The following is a 19,174-nucleotide window of genomic DNA, read 5'->3' as shown; positions in this document are numbered from 1 at the left end:
TGTGACAGTTGCTACACATGTTCCCTGCTTGCATACGCTCTGCTTTCTTGTGTGTCACTGCTCTCCAGTGTGTCATTACACATACAGCTATCTTCAGCAAGCACTTCTGCTTCTACACCTCTTTTCAGCTCATCTTTTTGCTTCTTTGCCTCTTTTCAGCAGAAATTCTTCTGATTCACCTCTTTTCTGCCAAATGTTTAGCTTTTTCACCTCTTATCAGCACAATTCTAAGCAGCTTCTGCTAATTTCACCACAATTGTCACTCTCTCCACCTCTTCTTTGTGTGAGTGAGTTTGGTGCAGTGAGGTGAATCGCTGCCTTTAGACCAGAAGGGCCAGGTTCAAATCCTGCTCAGGGTAATGTTTTTTTTGTTTTTTTTCTCAACTTTTTCAGCTTTTTTCAGCAGACATCTTCAGCGTTAAGGCATCCACACAGCATTTTCGCAGGAAATGCAAATTGTGTGGATGCCCTCAATGGGCATCCACACTATTGAGTTCCTGTTTCTCTTTATTCTTTATTGTGTGGATGCCCTCAAGGCATCCACACTATTGAGATCCTGTTTCTCTTTATTGGGTGGATGCCGTAGGCATCCACACTATTGAGATCCTGTTTCTCTTTATTCTTTATCCTTTATTATTCTAGTTGCTCCGTTTCTTTGCCGCTTAACTACTCCCTCAGTTTTCAGCCGATTTTTACCATTCAAACTCTAAACTGTTCTGCTATTTCTGCTTTCGACTGCTATATCTTTTGGTACTTATTACTATTATACTTTTTAAAATATTACACTTTTTTCCTTTAATTTGTCCCATTGAAATGAATGGGAAACTTCTACAATTCTGCTAAAACTTGCTTGTCTTTGAAACTTAACTACTTCCTCATACTTTCACCTAGAAACTCCATTCAAACTTTAAAACGTTCTCAGATGATTGGGCTATTCCTGTGTGATTCAGCTTTTTCATATCTGTTACCGTTTTCATGTAATGACTCTTTAAGTTTTCAGTTACAACTTTGTGATTTTTCAGAAAATACATGTGTTGCTATGGTTGCTATGCAATTAACTCCCACTGCACACTCGTCCGTTCTGAATTTTCTCTTCATGTCTGAACAACTCCTTGCTACTCGCTCAATTTCCACTCAACTTCCACAAATTATACATCAAAACGTAGGTATTTTTGCTGGCTTTAAGACAGTGTCACTATAATTATTGTGAGAGTTACGTTTTTTTCACAATTTGCCTCGAAGTGACACATGGTCTAAAAACTCCCCATTCAAAGTCTATGGGGAGGTTGTGAAACTCAGAGCTGAAATACTGAAACTGAAGGCATTTTCAAATCGTCATATCTCCTTAACGAAGCAAAGTTAAGACATGAGGCTTGTCCCTGTATATCTTCAGACACTCCTGACACTCACAATTCAAGAATTATTTTCTCACCTATTACCGTTCTGAGATGAGTTAGACTTGTTTGAGGGGTGGAAATCTGTCCTCCTCTCATTTTTCAAATTCCGAAAATGAAGCCGTTTCTTCTCTCGTCATATCTCCGCGACGGAGATACAAAGAGCTATGTAAATCGCAGTCAAAGTACACCAAAGTCCGCTGATTCACCCAGTGCAAGAATTATGCTTCTATCCCACCTAGTTTTTGAGTTACACGACGTTTTGTAACTCCAAAAAACGGCGTTTTTCGCGTCTCACCGCGATCTAATTCTGACTCCTCATCACCCTTTTTTTCAAAGCGCCCGCCCCCTTAGAGGTGGCGCGATTGGTAATGACACCGCTCTTCAGACCAGAGGTCGTGGGTTCGATTCCACCTTGGCCCACATGTTTTTTTTTTAACTACAAATTTATACACTATCACAGACCGGTAATTCATATTGATAATTTATTACAATTCTGCAAAGTTTAATGATTTTAGCAGCTTTTCTAATATGGACCTCAGATTCTGGTTAACAGTCTATGGCAGAAATACATACAAGTACACAGCCTGATGAAGCAGACAGAAGCAGTACCTCTGATTGGTTCCGCAGTTTCACCTCTTATCAGCACAAATCTCACCCTCTTCTGCTGTTTTCACCTCTTTTCTGCTAATTTGAGCTTCTGTTCCACAGTGCACTCAGCCTCTTCTGCTGTTTTCATTAGAATTTTAAGCTTTTCCACCTTTTTTCAGTTACGTGAGAACCAGTTTGGCTCAATGAGTAGCTGAAAAATATCAGCCTCTTCTGCTGTTTTAGCAGGATTTCAGAGTTCAGCTTTTTCACTTGTTTTAAGCACAAATTTCAGTTTCTTTACCTCATTTCACAACAAAGTTCTTCCTCTTCACCTCTTTTCTGCTAATTTGAGCTGCTGCTCCACAGTGCACATTTTCCCTCTCATCATATCTTTGCTTGTGACCAGAGCTCATTTGGCTCAGAGGGTAGGGCATCTGTCGTGAGACCCGGTGGCAGAGGTTCGAATCCTACCTGTGACAGCTGCTACACATGTTCACTGCTTGCATGCGCTCTGCTTTCTTGACACTCTCCAGTGTGTCATTACACATACAGCCATCTTCAGCAAGCACTTCTGCTTCTACACTTCTTTTCAACTCGGCTTTTTGCTTCTTTACCTCTTTTCAGCAGAAATTATTCCTCTTCACCTCTTTTCTGCTAATTAGAGCTCCTGCTCCACAGTGCACTTAGCCTCTTCTGCTGTTTTCATTAGAATTTTAAGCTTTTCCACCTTTTTTCAGTTACGTGAGAACCAGTTTGGCTCAGTGAGTAGCTGAAAAATATCAGCCTCTACTACTGTTTTAGCAGGATTTCAGAGTTCAGCTTTTTCACTTGTTTTAAGCACAAATTTCAGTTTCTTTACCTCATTTCACAACAAAGTTCTTCCTCTTCACCTCTTTTCTGCTAATTTGAGCTTCTGCTCCACAGTGCACATTTTCTCTCTCATCATATATTTGCTTGAGACCAGAACTCATTTGGCTCAGAGGGTAGGGCAGCTGCCGTGAGACCCGGGGGCAGAGTTTCGAATCCTACCTGTGACAGTTGCTACACATGTTCCCTGCTTGCATGCGCTCTGCTTTCTTGACACTCTCCAGTGTGTCATTACACATACAGCCATCTTCAGCAAGCACTTCTACACCTCTTTTCAACTCATCTTTTTGCTTCTTTACCTCTTTTCAGCAGAACTTCTTCTGATTCACCTCTTTTCTGCTAAATGTTTAGCCTTTTCACCTCTTATTAGCACAATACTAAGCAGCTTCTGCTAATTTCACCAGAATTGTCAGTCTCTCCACCTCTTCTTTGTAAGAATCAGTTTGGTCCAGTAAGGTGAGACGCCGCCTATAGATCAGAAAGGCCAGGTTCGAATCTCGCTCAGGGCAATGTTTTTTGTTTTTTCAACTTTTTCTGCTTTTTTCAGCAGAAATCTTCAGCGTAAGGCATCCACACAGCATTTTCGCAGGAAATGCAATTTTTTCTAGTTCTTTATTATTCCTGTCGCTTCCGTACGTTTTTTGAGTCGCAACTACTCCCACAGCTTTTGTGCTATTTGCACCGTTCAAGTCTTAAAAAATTCTGCTATTTCTGCTAATGACGGCTATATCTTTTGGTGCTCATAACTTCTATACTTTTTGAGATATTGATTTTTCTTTTCAATATTTTTTGCCCTTTTTTGCATATTATCCTTGGTCTCACTGGTTGTCCTTGCCGGCTTGACCTGTGTTTTAGCTCAGTGAGATGAGCGTCCGTTCTCAGACTGGGTGGCCCGGGTTCAAATCCCGCTTATGGCAACATTTCTTTCAGTCAATACTTAAACTTTTTTAACTCTTTTCAACACAAATTTAAGCTTTTTCACCCCTTTTCAGCACAATTTTGAGTTTTTTAACCACTTATCCTCTTTTCAGCAGAATTCTTCTGATTGAACTCTTTTCAGCAAAATTTTGAGTTTTTTCTGCTGTTTTCAGCACAAATACTAGCTTTTTCAGCTGTTTTCAGCAAAAACCTCTTTTCAGCAGAATTCTGCTCATTGAACTCTTTTCAGCAGAATTCTGCTCATTCAACTCTTTTCAGCAAAATTTTCAGTTTTTTCTGCTCTTTTCAGAAAAAAAACATTTTTCAGCAAAATTCTGCTGATTGAACTCTTTTCAGAAGAAATTTTGCTGATTGAACTCTTTTCAGCAAAATATTCAGTTTTCACCTCTTTTCTGCCCAAATTCTGCTTATTCACCTCTTCTGAAACATTTTCAGCCTTTCCACCTCTTATCAGCACAATTCTCAGCCTCTTCTGCTCATTTCAGCACAATTGTCAGTCTCTCCACCTCTTCTTTGTGAGAATGACTGTGGTGCAGTGAGATGAGAACCTCCCTTGAGTACCAGAAGGGCCAGGTTCAAATCCCGCTCCAGGCAATATTTTTTTTGTTTTTTTTTTTCAACGTTTTCAGCTTTTTTCAGCAGACATCCTCAGCGTAAAGGCATCCACACAGCATTTTCGCAGGAAATGCTAATTTTTCTAGTTCTTTATACTTTATTGTGTGGATGCCTTAATAGGCATCCACACTATTGAGTTCCTGTTTCTCTTTATTGTGTGGATGCCCTCAATGGGCATCCACACTATTGAGTTCCTGTTTCTCTTTATTCTTTATTATTCCGGGTGTTTCCGTACACTTTTCGCCGTGGAACTACTCCCACAGTTTTCATCCGATTTTCGCCATTCAAACTTTAAAAAATTCTGCTCTTTCTGCTAATGCCGGCTATGACTTTTGGTGCTCATAACTTCTATACTTTTTGAGATATTGAATTTTTTTTGCAATATTTTTTGCCCATTTCTGCCATATCATCAGTGGCCTCACTGATTTTCCTTGCCGGCTTGACCTGTGTTTTAGCTCAGTGAGATGAGCGTCCGTTCTCAGACTGGGTGGCCCGGGTTCAAATCCCGCTTATGGCAACATTTCTTTCAGTCAATACTTAAACTTTTTTAACTCTTTTCAACACAAATTTAAGCTTTTTCACCCCTTTTCAGCACAATTTTGAGTTTTTTCACCACTTATCCTCTTTTCAGCAGAATTCTTCTGATTGAACTCTTTTCAGCAAAATTTGGAGTTTTTTCTGCTGTTTTCAGCACAAATACCAGCTTTTTCAGCTGTTTTCAGCAAAAACCTCTTTTCAGCAGAATTCTGCTCATTCAACTCTTTTCAGCAAAATTTTCAGTTTTTTCTGCTGTTTTCAGAAAAAAACATTTTTCAGCAAAATTCTGCTGATTGAACTCTTTTCAGAAGAAATTTTGCTGATTGAACCCTTTTCAGCAAAATATTCAGAGTTTTCACCTCTTTTCTGCCCAAATTCTGCTTATTCACCTCTTCTGAAACATTTTCAGCCTTTCCACCTCTTATCAGCACAATTCTAAGCCTCTTCTGCTCATTTCAGCACAATTGTCAGTCTCTCCACCTCTTCTTTGCGAGAATTTCTGTGGCGCAGTGAGATGAGAACCTCCCTTGAGTACTAGAAGGGCCAGGTTCGAATCCCGCTCAGGGCAATATTTTTTTTGTTTTTTTTTTCAACTTTTTCAGCTTTTTTCAGCAGACATCCTCAGCATAAAGGCATCCACACAGCATTTTCGCAGGAAATGCAATTTTTTTCTAGTTCTTTATTATTCCGGGTGTTTCCGTACACTTTTCGCCGTGGATCTACTTCCACAATTTTTGTGCTATTTTCACCGTTCAAACTCTAAACTGTTCTGCTCTTTCTGCTTATGCCGGCTATGACTTTTGGTGTTTATTACTATTATACTTTTTAAAATATTACACTTTTTTCCTTTAATTTGTCCCATTGAAATGAATGGGAAACTTCCACAATTCTGCTAAAACTTTCTTGTCTTTGAAACTTAACTACTGCCTCATACTTTCACCTAGAAACTCCATTCAAACTTTAAAACGTTCTCAAATGATTGGGCTATTCCTGTGTGATTCAGCTTTTTCAGATCTTCTACCGTTTTCATCTTATCTCTCTTTAAGTCTTCAGTTGCAAAATTGTGATTTTTCAGAAAATACATGCATTGCTATGGTTGCTATGCAATTAACTCAGAGGGGACAGTGAAACTGTTTGAATTTTCTCTTCATGTCCAAACAACTTCTTGCTACTCGCTCAATTTCCACTCAAGCCCCACAAATTATACATCAAAACGTAGGTATTTTTGCTGGCTTTCAGAAAATGTCCCTATCATTGTTGTGGGACTCATAGATATTTTGCAAATCTCCTCAGAGTAACACAAAGTGTGAAAACTCTCCATATAAACTCAATGGAGAGTTTGTTCAAAATCACCGCTGGATTTCTGTAATGAGAGGCATTTTCAAATTGTCATATCTCCTTAACGAAGCGAAGTTAAGACATGAGGCTTGTCCCCGTATATCTTCAGACACTCCTGATGCTCACAATTCAAGAATTATTTTCTCACCTATTACCGTTCTGAGATGAGTTAGACTTGTTTGAGGGTAGGAAATTTGTCCCTCGCTCAGATTTCATCAGATTTCAAATTCTGGAAATGAGTCACTTTTTTCTCTCATCATATCTTTTTGATGGATTTCCACAGAGCCCTGAAAATTTCCATGACTGTTCACCAAAGCCTGCTGTTTCTTACGGTGAAAGAATGATTTTGATGCTCCATATAGATTTAGAGTTACCAAAGGTTGTTTGAGAGCAAGTCAAGGCAGTTTTTGCTTCGCCTCTACTCAGTTATAGTGTATTACAAGTCATATATCTTTAATAATTTATATTTTATCTCTGAATTATGAAGACCTGAAGATTCCCCCATCTCTTCTGAACAAAACGATGTCTGAATGACCGTTCTAGCCTCTACGGTTAGGAAATTATGGCCATTTGTTCGAGGGGAATCCTGAATGTCAGAAATACACTGAAGAAAACTCACACCTCTCTCTGTGTCTGTGTGTGTAAGGGCTGACTACAGCAGGTGCAGCTAATTTAACTGACCTACATATACCAAGCCCAGACTCTCCACAGCTCCTGTTCCCTTTACTCTCTGTGTATGTGTGTCTGTGTATCAATATTTCTCCTATGTTTAAGTATTACTCCTCAATCATAGTATTTCTGCTAAAGCAAAGTACTTCTACTACATCTAAGTACTTTTGCCAAATCATAGTATTTCTGCTAAATCATAGTATTTTTGCAAAAATCATGGTATTTGTGCAAAATCATGGTTTTGGGGCCAAATCATAATATTTCTGTTATGTTATAGTATATGTGCTGAATATATTATATGTGCCAAATCACAGTATTTATACCAAATTATAGTATTTATGCCAAATTACAGTATTTCTGCTAAAAAGCAGAAATAGTCCTTTTTAGCAGGAATTTCTGCCAAAAGATAGTATTTATGTTAAAACATAGTATTTCTGCTAAATCAGAGTATTCCTGCCAAATCATAGTATTTGTACTGAAACATAGTACTTCTGCCCAATCACATTATTTGTACTAAATGATAGTACTTGTGCCAAATCATAGTATTTGTGCCAAAGCATCGTATTTGTATGGAGTCATAGTATTTCTTCTAAATCATAGTATTTCAATCAAATCTCAGTAGTTGTTGTTAAAACGCAGTATTATTGCAAAATCATAGTATTTGTACCCATTCATAGTATTTCTGCTAAATCATAGCATTTGTGCCAAATCATGGTATTTGTGCAAAAACATAGTATGTCTGCAAAACCATAGTATATCCCTTATGTTATAGTATTACTACTAAGGCATAGTATTTCTGCCAAATCATAGTATTTGTACTAAATCATAGTACTTGTGCCAAATCATAGTATTTGTTGCACATCATAGTATTGGAACCAAAACATAGTATTTGTCCCAAAGCATCGTATTTGTATGGAGTAATAGTATTTCTTCAAAATCATAGTATTTCAATCAAATCTCAGTAGTTGTGTTAAAATGCAGTATTATTGCCAAATCATAGTATTTGTACCCAATCATAGTATTTTTGCCATGTCATCATATTTGTGCTGAATCATGGCATTTTTGCCAAATCGTGGTATTTGTGCCCAATTAATAATTCTGTTATGTTATAGTATTACTACTAAGGCATAGTATTTATGCCAAATCATAGTATTTATGCCAAATTACATTATTTCTGCTAAAACGCAGAAATAGTATCTTTTAGCAGGAATTTCTACCAAAAGATAGTACTTCTGCTAAATCAGAGTATTTCTGCCAAATCAGAGTATTCCTGCCAAATCATAGTATTTGTACTAAATCATAGTACTTGTGCCAAATCATAGTATTTGTGCCAAAGCATCGTATTTGTATGGAGTCATAGTATTTCTTCTAAATCATAGTATTTCAATCAAATCTCAGTAGTTGTTGTTAAAACGCAGTATTATTGCCAAATCATAGTATTTGTACCCAATCATAGTATTTCTGCTAAATCATAGCATTTGTGCCAAATCATGGTATTTGTGCAAAATCATAGTATGTCTGCAAAACCATAGTATATCTTTTATGTCATAGTATTACTACTAAGGCATAGTATTTCTGCCAAATCATAGTATTTGTACTAAATCATAGTACTTGTGCCAAATCATAGTATTTGTTGAAAATCATAGTATTGGAACCAAAACATAGTATTTGTCCCAAAGCATCGTATTTGTATGGAGTAATAGTATTTCTTCTAAATCATAGTATTTCAATCAAATCTCAGTAGTTGTGTTAAAATGCAGTATTATTGCCAAATCATAGTATTTGTACCCAATCATAGTATTTTTGCCAAATTGTGGTATTTGTGCCCAATTAATAATTCTGTTATGTTATAGTATTACTACTAAGTCGTAGAATATCTGTTATGTTATAGTGTATCTGCGGAATATAGTATGTGTGCCAAATCGTAGTATTTACACCAAATCACAGTATTTTTGCTAAAACATAGTATTTCTGCCATATTGTGGTATTTGTGCAAGAACATTGAACTGTTATGTTATAGTATTACTACTAAGTCATAGTATTTCTGCGTTGTTATAGTATTTGTGCTAAAACGTAGTATCTCTGCCAAGTCATAGAATTAATGCAATTTCATAGTTTTTTTTTAGGAAATCTGTTATGTTATAGTATTACTACTAAGTCATAGTATTTCTGCCAAATCATAGTATTTGTACTAAATCATAGTACTTGTGCCAAATCATAGTATTTGTTGCACATCATAGTATTAGAACCAAAACATAGTATTTGTCCCAAAGTATCGTATTTGTATGGAGTAATAGTATTTCTTCTAAATCATAGTATTTCAATTAAATCTCAGTAGTTGTGTTAAAATGCAGTATTATTGCCAAATCATAGTATTTGTACCCAATCATAGTATTTTTGCCAAATCGTGGTATTTGTGCCCAAATAATAATTCTGTTATGTTATAGTATTAGTACTAAGTTGTAGAATATCTGTTATGTTATAGTGTATCTGCGGAATATAGTATGTGTGCCAAATCATAGTATTTATACCAAATCACAGTATTTGTGCCAAAACATAGTATTTCTGCCATATTGTAGTATTTGTGCAAGAACATTGAACTGTTATGTTATAGTATTACTACTAAGTCATAGTATTTCTGCCAAATCATAGTATATGTACTAAATCATAGTACTTGTGCCAAATCATAGTATTTGTTGCACATCATAGTATTAGAACCAAAACATAGTATTTGTCCCAAAGTATCGTATTTGTATGGAGTAATAGTATTTCTTCTAAATCATAGTATTTCAATTAAATCTCAGTAGTTGTGTTAAAATGCAGTATTATTGCCAAATCATAGTATTTGTACCCAATCATAGTATTTTTGCCAAATCGTGGTATTTGTGCCCAAATAATAATTCTGTTATGTTATAGTATTAGTACTAAGTTGTAGAATATCTGTTATGTTATAGTGTATCTGCGGAATATAGTATGTGTGCCAAATCATAGTATTTATACCAAATCACAGTATTTGTGCCAAAACATAGTATTTCTGCCATATTGTAGTATTTGTGCAAGAACATTGAACTGTTATGTTATAGTATTACTACTAAGTCATAGTATTTCTGCGTTGTTATAGTATTTGTGCTAAAACGTAGTATCTCTGCCAAGTCATAGAATTACTGCAATTTAATAGTTTTTTTTAGGAAATCTGTTATGTTATAGTATTACTACTCAGTCATAGTATTTCTGCCAAATCATAGTATTCGTGTGAATTTGTATACTGTAATATCACTGTATTATGTAGTGGCTAAGTAGGGGCTGTTTACTAAGTGCATCAGTGTAAATAGGTCATCTCTTGTGTTGGAGTGCCCTCTTGTGGCGCCTTTTGGGTAGTGCCTTAGTAAACGGGAACCCTGTAAAAAGTGGCATCAGACTGATTTGTAGTGGAGGAATTTGTTACCAGTTTTCTTAATCTTTAATCTGTATGCATGTTGTAATGCATACCCTGTTCTTAATCATAGAAACCACACCATATCACCTCTCCACATCCTCCTACTGTATGCCATACCTCCCTGTACCATCCATCTGACCGCAATAAACTCCACCTGTGGTAATCTAATCCCTGGATGTCAGCCTCTCCTTCTGACTGAGGATAGTTATAGTATTTGAGCCAAATCATAGTATTTGTGCTAAAACATAGTATTTCTTCCAAATCATAGTATTTGTGCCAAAGTATAGTATTTCTTCCAAATCATAGTATAACTGCACAATAAAGGTTCTTGAGCCACATCAGTGTTTGTGCCAAATCTTAGTATTTCTTCTAAATCCTAGTAATTCTGCTCAATGATAGAATTTCTGCTATGCTTTAGTACTTTTTTCCTAGATTGTAGTACTTCTGCTAAGTCAAAGTATTTCATGTAAATCATAGTATTTCTACCAAGTCCCAATGTTTCTGCTAAATCATAAATAATGTTTTAGTACAAATTGTATGATTTGGTGGAACTTTCTGTGTTCCAGCACAAATGCTATGATTTGGCAGGAAAAAAATATTATTTAGTATAAATACTAAGTTTTAGCAGAAATGCTATGTTTAAACTTTAAAAAATTCTGCTATTTCTGCTGATGTGTGTTATGACTTTTGACCATTGAAATGAATGGAACACATTATCAATGTGGTCACTGATTTTGCATGATGGGCTGAGCTGTGTTTTACCTCAGTGAGATAAGCATCCGTTCTCAGACTGGGAGGCCTGGGTTCAAATCCAGCTTATGGCAACATTTCTTTCACTTAACAGTTAAACTTTTTTTAAACTCTTTTCAACACAAATTTCATTTTTTTCCACCCCTTTTCAGCAAAATTTTCAGTTTTTTTAACCCCTTTTCAGCACAAATCCAAACTTTTTCAGCTCTTTTTCAGCAAAAACCTCTTTTCAGCAGAATTCTGCTCATTCAACTCTTTTCAGCAAAATTTTCAGTTTTTTCTGCTGTTTTCAGAAAAAAACTCTTTTCAGCAGAATTCTGCTCATTCACCTCTTTTCAGCAGAAATTCTGCTGATTGAACTCTTTTCAGCAGAATTTTCACCCCCTTTTTTTTGCCCAAATTCTGCTAGCACAATTGTCAATCTCTCCACCTTTTCTTTGTGAGAAAGTGTTTGGCTCAGTGAGCTAAATAGCTGTCCTTTGACCAGGTGGGCCAGGTTCGAATCCTGCTCAGGGCATTTTTTTTTTTTTTTTTTTGTTTCAACTTTTTCAGCTTTTTTCAGCAGATATCTTCAGCCGTTAAGGCATCCACACTGCATTTTCGCAGGAAATGCAAATTTTTCTAGTTTTGGGTTTGATCTTCAGTCGGTAGCCTTAACCATGTCTCCATGCCTAAATGCATTAAATTGCATTTTTTTTCCCTTAAAAATAACCAAATAACAACAGAGAAGACAAATCAAACACAAAAATAAACGTGTAAAAAAACAAAGTGGTCCCACACATTTTTACAACATTTGAAATGTTATAGTGATGCGCTATTCTTCATGGTAATGAGACATGCTGTGATGCATGGCCTGGGGACACTAGCACTAACAAGAAGACATGACGCAGAGCAGGACGTGGCAGAGATGCAGATGCTAAGATTATCATTTGGGTGACGAGAATGGATAGAATTATGAACAAGTATATCAGAGGGAAAGCTGAAGTTGAGACATTCAGAGACAAAAGTGACGATAAAATTCTGAGATGGTTTGGACATACAGTGGAAGCATAGTGGATATACTGGGCAAATGATGTTAAATATAGAGCTGCCAGACAGGAGAAAAGAGAAAGACCACCCTAGAAGATTTGTGGATGTAATGAAGCAAGACAAGCAGAGAGTTAGTGTGACAGAAGAGGATACTAAGACATAGTTAGATGAAGGCAAATGATCCGCTGTAATGACCCCTAAAGCGAGCCGTCAAAAGAAGAATAAGATTGTGCATGCTCAAAGAGCTCTGAGGGGGCACATCTTACTTAAAATTGTGAAAACAGTATGTGATAAGTGGGGAAAAAGTTGAAGGAAGGAATAGCCATTTACTCAAAGTATCCAGGAGAATTGTCTTTTACCTCAGCAATCCTTTAATTGTGTCTTTGTGTCAGATTTCTTGTTGACACTGCTTTTGTTTTCAGAAGGCATGCCAAACCTTTACTTTAAACCTGACAGTGGTCTGTTTTAAAATATGTCAGATCCACAGTCAGCCACTGACCCACGGAATGAGAAAGTAAAAACTGTGAAACGCAACTGGGAAGCAACCAAGAAGTCTTGAGTTGGAAATAATTTCACACCAGGCTACTTTTATGTCTGTCAGTACCACTGGCTGCATGAGCGACTGCAGATTCTTCCACGGTATTGAATGGAAAGATTCAATCAGAGCTTTTGTGATTTTATCTCCGCGCTGAAGCCTTCCACCTGTAATGTTTTGCTGCTTAATCAAATGTGTAATTAGAGTATAACAAACAGTCTTCTGTGTTGTTTTGAGGGGTTCCTTGTCATAGAGATCTCAGTTTATGATTGGAGCCACAGGCTTATATTATGGATTGACATCCATAAGGAATTAGATTAAAAATAAATAAATAAATAAAACAACATTTAACTTTACTAGAAGATGACGCAGATGACAGCGATGTCGGCAATATTAATTACTATGTATGCACTGCCATCATGTATTGGGGTTTGAAGTGAAGGGCTTCTGTCATCTTCGCACTCTCAGTCAGTTCAGGTTTATTCTGAGATATTCTTTTAGACAGAAGACATTCTTGTTTTTATTTGTTTTCCTTCTGATTTACTCTCCAGACAGGAAATCATAACTGAAGCATTTGAATGAATTCGGAAAATAAATTACAATAAAATGAGGTTTTAAAAAAAGGGACCTGTTTCCTAGCAACATCAAATCAGTTTGTTATTCTGGTAGCGTGTGTGTGTGTGTGTGTGTGTGTGTGTGTGTGTGTGTGTGGATGAGAGATGGAGAGAACGATTTAACTTAATACATCTTTAATATATCTTTTTGATGTATCATGTTAAAATGGACTTGATTTGCATCATTTGTGCTGTACTGCTTCCCATGAACATGTTGTCCCAAGCCCCCAGAAAGAAAAAAAAGTATCCCAGACTGTTTGGACAAATCCTCAAGCTGACTGACAAAAGATGGGACAGATTTCTGGATACAAAAATACTCTCAATTCAACCCGGATGTGGAGAGAACCGAGTGTCTCTAAACACAAGTCTTAGTGTGGAATGAAGCTTATTTGTACTATTTGTGCAAATGAAAACTGAAGCTCCGTGAAACAAAGCTCCCAATCCCTTGTTAGTGGAACAGGCTTTGTCTTTGACAGACTCGGTTTGGGGGTTTCTTTCAAATGCTGTCTGAGGAGGTTTACTTACGAAAAACAGCTGTGGTTTTATTTTCTGTATAATGCAGGAGGGTGGTTGAAAAGTATAGCTATGGGTTTTATTCAGAACTGTTTTAATGTAGAGCAAATTCAGCAGCTGTCCTGGTTATCAGTTAATTGCTGGATTTTTTGTTGTTGTTGTTGTTGAAATGTCACTTAGACAAAAGAAGATACCATTTGTTTTGGGATTTTTGATGGGAATAGGCAAGAAATCCTGAAGCAAGTTTGAGTGTCGAATTTTTTATTGAGTAAACATTAAATAATGCTTAGCTAGTCTTACTGACTAATGGACATTCAACAAGTTCCAAACATATTGGGGTTTTTTAAAAGTTTTATTTTTATTTTGGGGATGTGTTGAGGGAAATTTGGGATTTAGTATCTGACCCAAAGAAACTTCAGATTAGATTAGTTGGGGATCAAATCACTAAGGCAAGATTCACAGAGGATTCAGGCTTTCCAGAATTTTGAGGTCAGGATATCTTTACTAGGGCAATTGTCATAGCAACTATAACCAGTCATCAAAAGACTAGCTAGCAGGGCTTTGACTAATGTTAGCATTAGCCAAGCTAGCTAATGCTTGTTACTAACTTTGTTTATATCCAACAGCTTGATTATTCACTGCAATGATCAATTACTCCTATAAAAAATAAACAGACGGGCCAATTCATGCTCTCAGGATATTTGCATAAAAAATTTAATTGACTAACAGCCATGCTGGCACTTCAGAAGTTGAATTTCTCTTGACTTTCGCCACGTGTAGCGTAAGAAAAGAGAATTCATTTCAGCAATGCATGACATCACCAACTCAAAGTGACAAGAAGTGAGAACACTGAAGCCTGAAATACAGCCATGTGAATCCTGCCATAATGACCAGTAAGGCTGCAATGGCTCAGTCACCTGAAATGAGTTGTCGACTTTTTATGGGTTGAAACTGCAATGAAGAAAATACTCTTTAGAAAATATTCATACATGATTTATTCCCTCCAAATATCTATAAGCTGTCACTTACCTACAAAAAAGATTTCTAACTCCATCAATTTTACAAACAGAGTCAGATGAAATGGCATCATGCCAATAAACTGCTTTGGTAAAATGGTTTCTTGGCTGTAGATTTAAAAAAAAAACAACCACTGAAGGCCTAACATTAGACACTGATATTGGGAGGACTGACCTCACTGTCAAGCTGTACACCTCACTTTTCTTTTTTTTCTTTTTTTTGGGGGGGTATACCAAAGGCATGACACTCAAAGATAAATCAAATACCATTGCAATGCAGTGTTTTTTATGGGTTTATAATTGTGAACAGGGATAAAGAGAATCGGGATCAATAAAGTATTCTGATTCTCTTTATCCCTGTTCACAATTATAAACCCATAAAAAAACACTATGTGGTATAGTTATAGCCATGCATGAGTGTTATGTTAAAATGAATGTTTTAGTGACTCTGATATGATTATAAAAGTTTACCCAAGGAAACTTTCACTTTTCCAGTTCAACTGGGCCTCACCCCAGTGGAAACTTCACCAACTCACCCAGCATGGCAGCAATTAGTATCCATTAAAAACCTCATGGGTTTACCATCTGCTGCCCCACCACTGTGATATTCAGTAAGTGCTGGGATGTGGGATGCTGGGATGCTAATAAAGGAGTGTGTCAGGGCCTCTGTGGACAGTTCTTTTAAAGTATGCCAGGATAAGAAAAGAGGTAGATGTGGTGGTAGGGTTAGGTGGTGGAGGTGAGAAGTTAAAGGCAGAGTGGCTGCCGGTGTCTGTGAATTCCATAAAGGCTGAGGGGAAGATTCCCCCTAGAGAGATTTGGACGATACTGGGAGAGATGGGGTGTAAGTGGTGGTGGTGGTGGTGGTGGTGGGGATTCCCAAGGTGTTCAGCCAGCTCAGTGAATGTGCCCGAATCACCATGACAACTGGGGCTGGCGGGAGTCCGGGGATTCATTCACACCTGGAGGAAACAGAAACATCATTTGCATTTTGCACACAGCCCGGCTCATAGCAGATTAACATGGTTCATGCAGGGTGCAGACATGCTGACTTTTTCTTTTTTTAAGCTTGAGACAAGAGGGTGTTTGATAAGTAATAAAAAGCTGAACGGTAGGCGATGGAGTCCAGTAGTTCAACATTAAAAGAAAAAGATCCTCTTTATTGACAGATGCTTCTTCAAAGTGTCTGCAAACAGGATGCTGTGTGATCCCACAAATGTCACTGAATCCTGCTGTAATTACCATCCATAAATAATTTAGGTTGATCAGATTGTGTGGGTGTATAACAGAGTACAACATGCATTTCAACTCACTTTTTTATTTTCCCTCTCTATCTTTAGAGATAATCGATTTTCAATGTGTTCCGTCTACTTGGCAGGATTTCAGAGGAGAGCGTGGAGTTCTTTGAGCGTATGAATGCCATCCTGCAGAAACAGGAGAACATGATGCGGGCGGCCCAGGCGGAGGTAACCCCCACCTAACCTCCTCATTTCTGTCTGTTACAGGCTTGAAACATGTACAGCATGTGTAGCGAGTGTAGATCTCTGCGCTGTCTTTCAGCCCACCACCATGACCACTCTGACGTCTATGGACAGACGGACTAGGTCAAGCAGGGCGCTCAAAGGGCTGGAAACTCGGCTGTGACAAACTGCTGTCGAGGCTGTGTTCAGTTTCTCCTACTGCCAAAGCTAGACAGTGATGCTTTTTAAAAATTTGTAGCAAATGCTTGATGATTTCATTTCCAAATTGCTGTATCGCTGTCAGCAAAATAGCCAATAAGCCCAAAGCAAACTGCTGACTGTGATCAAAACAGAAGGTATATTCACTCAGCATGCCATTTATCATATTGTCTTCTGGAAACATGATTTTTTTGTTTGTTTGTTTTGTTTTTCCCCTACCCGTCGGTGGCTAAATTTACGCTTATTTATTTATTTTGTTTGTGTGTGCAAGATAGAAAGACAATTGAACTCTGAATTTCTATTCCACCAGAGGGATCAAGTTGAGTCAGATTCATTTGTATAGTGCTATTCAAACACAAGGTAAGTCAAAGGGCTTTACAGAGGGCTTTCCATGCAAATGAAATTGAGTGACATCCCATTCTTAATACATTGGGTCTAATCCGATTTCAGCCCATTCCTTTCCACAAGGTTTAGGAGTTTGTTTATAGAAGTTTTTGACCATTTTTCCAGGAGCTCAGAAGAGTTTGGACATTGATGTTGGCACTGATTTACGAGTTGTCCCTTGTAAACCTGTCCATAACTATTGACCATTTCTCCATTCTTGAACCAGTCGTCAGTGGAAGTTCAACTTGAGTTCCGTTTCAACTTTCGGTCTGGTTGTGATCATGTTGTCTTTCAGCACTTTTTGATGTTGTGCAGAATACATTGCTGAATCAATAACTACAACCTGACTGGCTCCTGAGGGTATGGGGACAAGACCATAATGTTTTTATGCCTTTATAAGGTTCTTTTCATAGCTGTCATTGGTCAACAACAAACAAATATTGTACAAATATTTGTTGGCCAATGACTTTGACCCATCATCAAGAGCACATTCTTTTAGGCACGGTTTTTATCCTTGTGTTCAGTGGCAGGTTTGCTGTAATGTTCTTTTTGGAGAACAAAGGCATTTGACTACCCTTCAGTTTTTATGATTTTTTGACACCAATTACCTGCAGATCCTGTTAAATTATTTCATTTTTTATTCTTTTTCGCAAAAGAGAGCAGCTCTTAGGATGAGTTGTGCATTCATGGAAAAACTGCAAATCATTTGAAATCTGTGACACAGTAGGAATTTTTTAATTAGATATGTGTCTTGAAGATAATTTCCATGAAATTTCCTCAGTTTTCAGTGAGACGTCTTAGATTGTAATTTTTGCTTTTGTGTTTTTAGTTCAAAAAGATTATTATTTTTATATTGTTGTATTGATGCTATTACCCAAATAAATGGGCGTTGTACTTCTCCTACCACTGGAAGATTTTTTTAGGTTGAAAAAACAAAAAAAAAAAAAAAAAGCCAAACATGTATCTTATAAGTTCTTCCTCTCAACACAGCCTTTATCCAAGGCCAATTTTATTTTGGCTGAACTGGTTTTGTCCTCTCGCAGTGCCAAAGAGGGGCCTGCACAGTTCCACCACCCCAAGAGCATGTGGACCAGGCCTTTATCCCCGACAGAATCAGCAGGACAGAGGTGCGTGAGCTCAGCTTCTCTGTTTTCATCTTATTTCAGCAGGGATTAAATCTCAAAACTCACAATAACAACACAGTTGAGGCTTTTTATTCCTGCTTTTGATGTGCAGTGGAGCAGAACGCATAAGGGCAAAAGAACACGAGCTTTTTATTTTTGAAAGGTTGTTATTAACTGGAGTGTGTTTTCATGTAGCTGGACCTGCTTTATGAGGAAGCTGTGTACACGGTGGTCAACAGGGTTGGAGTGCCCTCACCCGAACATGTGAAAAGTGACGATGAGCTATTTGCTTACCTGCTGAAGGTATCTATTTGTCTGTCTGTCCGTCCGTCCATCCGTCTTTTTCTCTGTCTCGTGGACACATGAGAAGAGCAGACTGTATTTCTTGAGCTTCATTAAATCTCTGTCAGTAACACTGATGGTAGCCTCAGAGAGAGCGTTATTTGTTGTGAGCGGGCTGTAAGAATCAGAGCAGATGCTCTTGGCTCAAAACTGATTAAACATCAAAGCCCAGTCACACTGTGTACTGATATTCAGCTGTTATATTACATTCATTCAGATGATGTCATGCTATGAATCGTAGTCTCCTTTTGTTTTTTTCTGAAGTGGGCATCTTTTTCTGGCTTTCTTGTTTTAACAGAAGGTTAGCTTCTGCCAGGGACTTTGACCGAATTATGTTTTTTTATATTTCTGAGATGGTTTGTTAGATTTAAGCAGTAACTCTGTTATCTATTTTGTAGGTTTTAATCTTGCTACCAAGAAACTCTAAGTCAGATATGGTTAAAAGGTCTTTTTTGACTGACACTCTCCTCCTTAAAGGTTTTTGATATGGGTGAGGAAGAACATGAAATCATTCTCCAAAAAGTTCAAGAATCCAAGGTGAGATTTGTTTGTGGTGTTCAAGCAAATTTTGTGTCTTCTGTTATAGGACAGGCAGAATTCAGCTGTAGTATTATGTGACTTCTATCAAATATTCTTTTTTCGGGTGAGCCTTTGACGATATCCCTAAGTTAAAGTGAAACATTGTAGAAAAAAAAAAAAATCCTGAAAAAAGTCAGCCATGCCCCCGCAGGAGGTGCAGAATCAGAGCACAAAAACAAAAATGTGTCCAAAATGTGTGTTTGATGTGTCCATCAAAGGCACA

At 37.4% G+C, this 19,174-nt stretch overlaps 1 protein-coding gene across 1 annotated transcript in view; it reads left to right on the top strand.

Annotated features, from left to right (window-relative positions):
* Positions 1-19,174, top strand: part of baiap3 (BAI1 associated protein 3) — a 54,544-nt gene that overhangs the window by 13,101 nt on the left and 22,269 nt on the right. Inside the window, exons 2-5 of the mRNA XM_085404354.1 lie at positions 16,222-16,309; positions 17,950-18,033; positions 18,226-18,333; positions 18,850-18,909. Coding sequence (XP_085260480.1) covers positions 16,222-16,309; positions 17,950-18,033; positions 18,226-18,333; positions 18,850-18,909 — 340 coding nt within the window. The remainder of the gene's footprint in view (positions 1-16,221; positions 16,310-17,949; positions 18,034-18,225; positions 18,334-18,849; positions 18,910-19,174) is intronic.

Source organism: Rhamphochromis longiceps, linkage group LG4, assembly GCF_057381845.1.
Source record: "Rhamphochromis longiceps isolate RC_006_pf linkage group LG4, R_longiceps_female_GT1.1, whole genome shotgun sequence".
Taxonomy (NCBI): domain Eukaryota; kingdom Metazoa; phylum Chordata; class Actinopteri; order Cichliformes; family Cichlidae; genus Rhamphochromis; species Rhamphochromis longiceps.
Note: the sequence above shows the minus strand (reverse complement) of the source record. Positions and strands in the feature narration are given on the sequence as shown.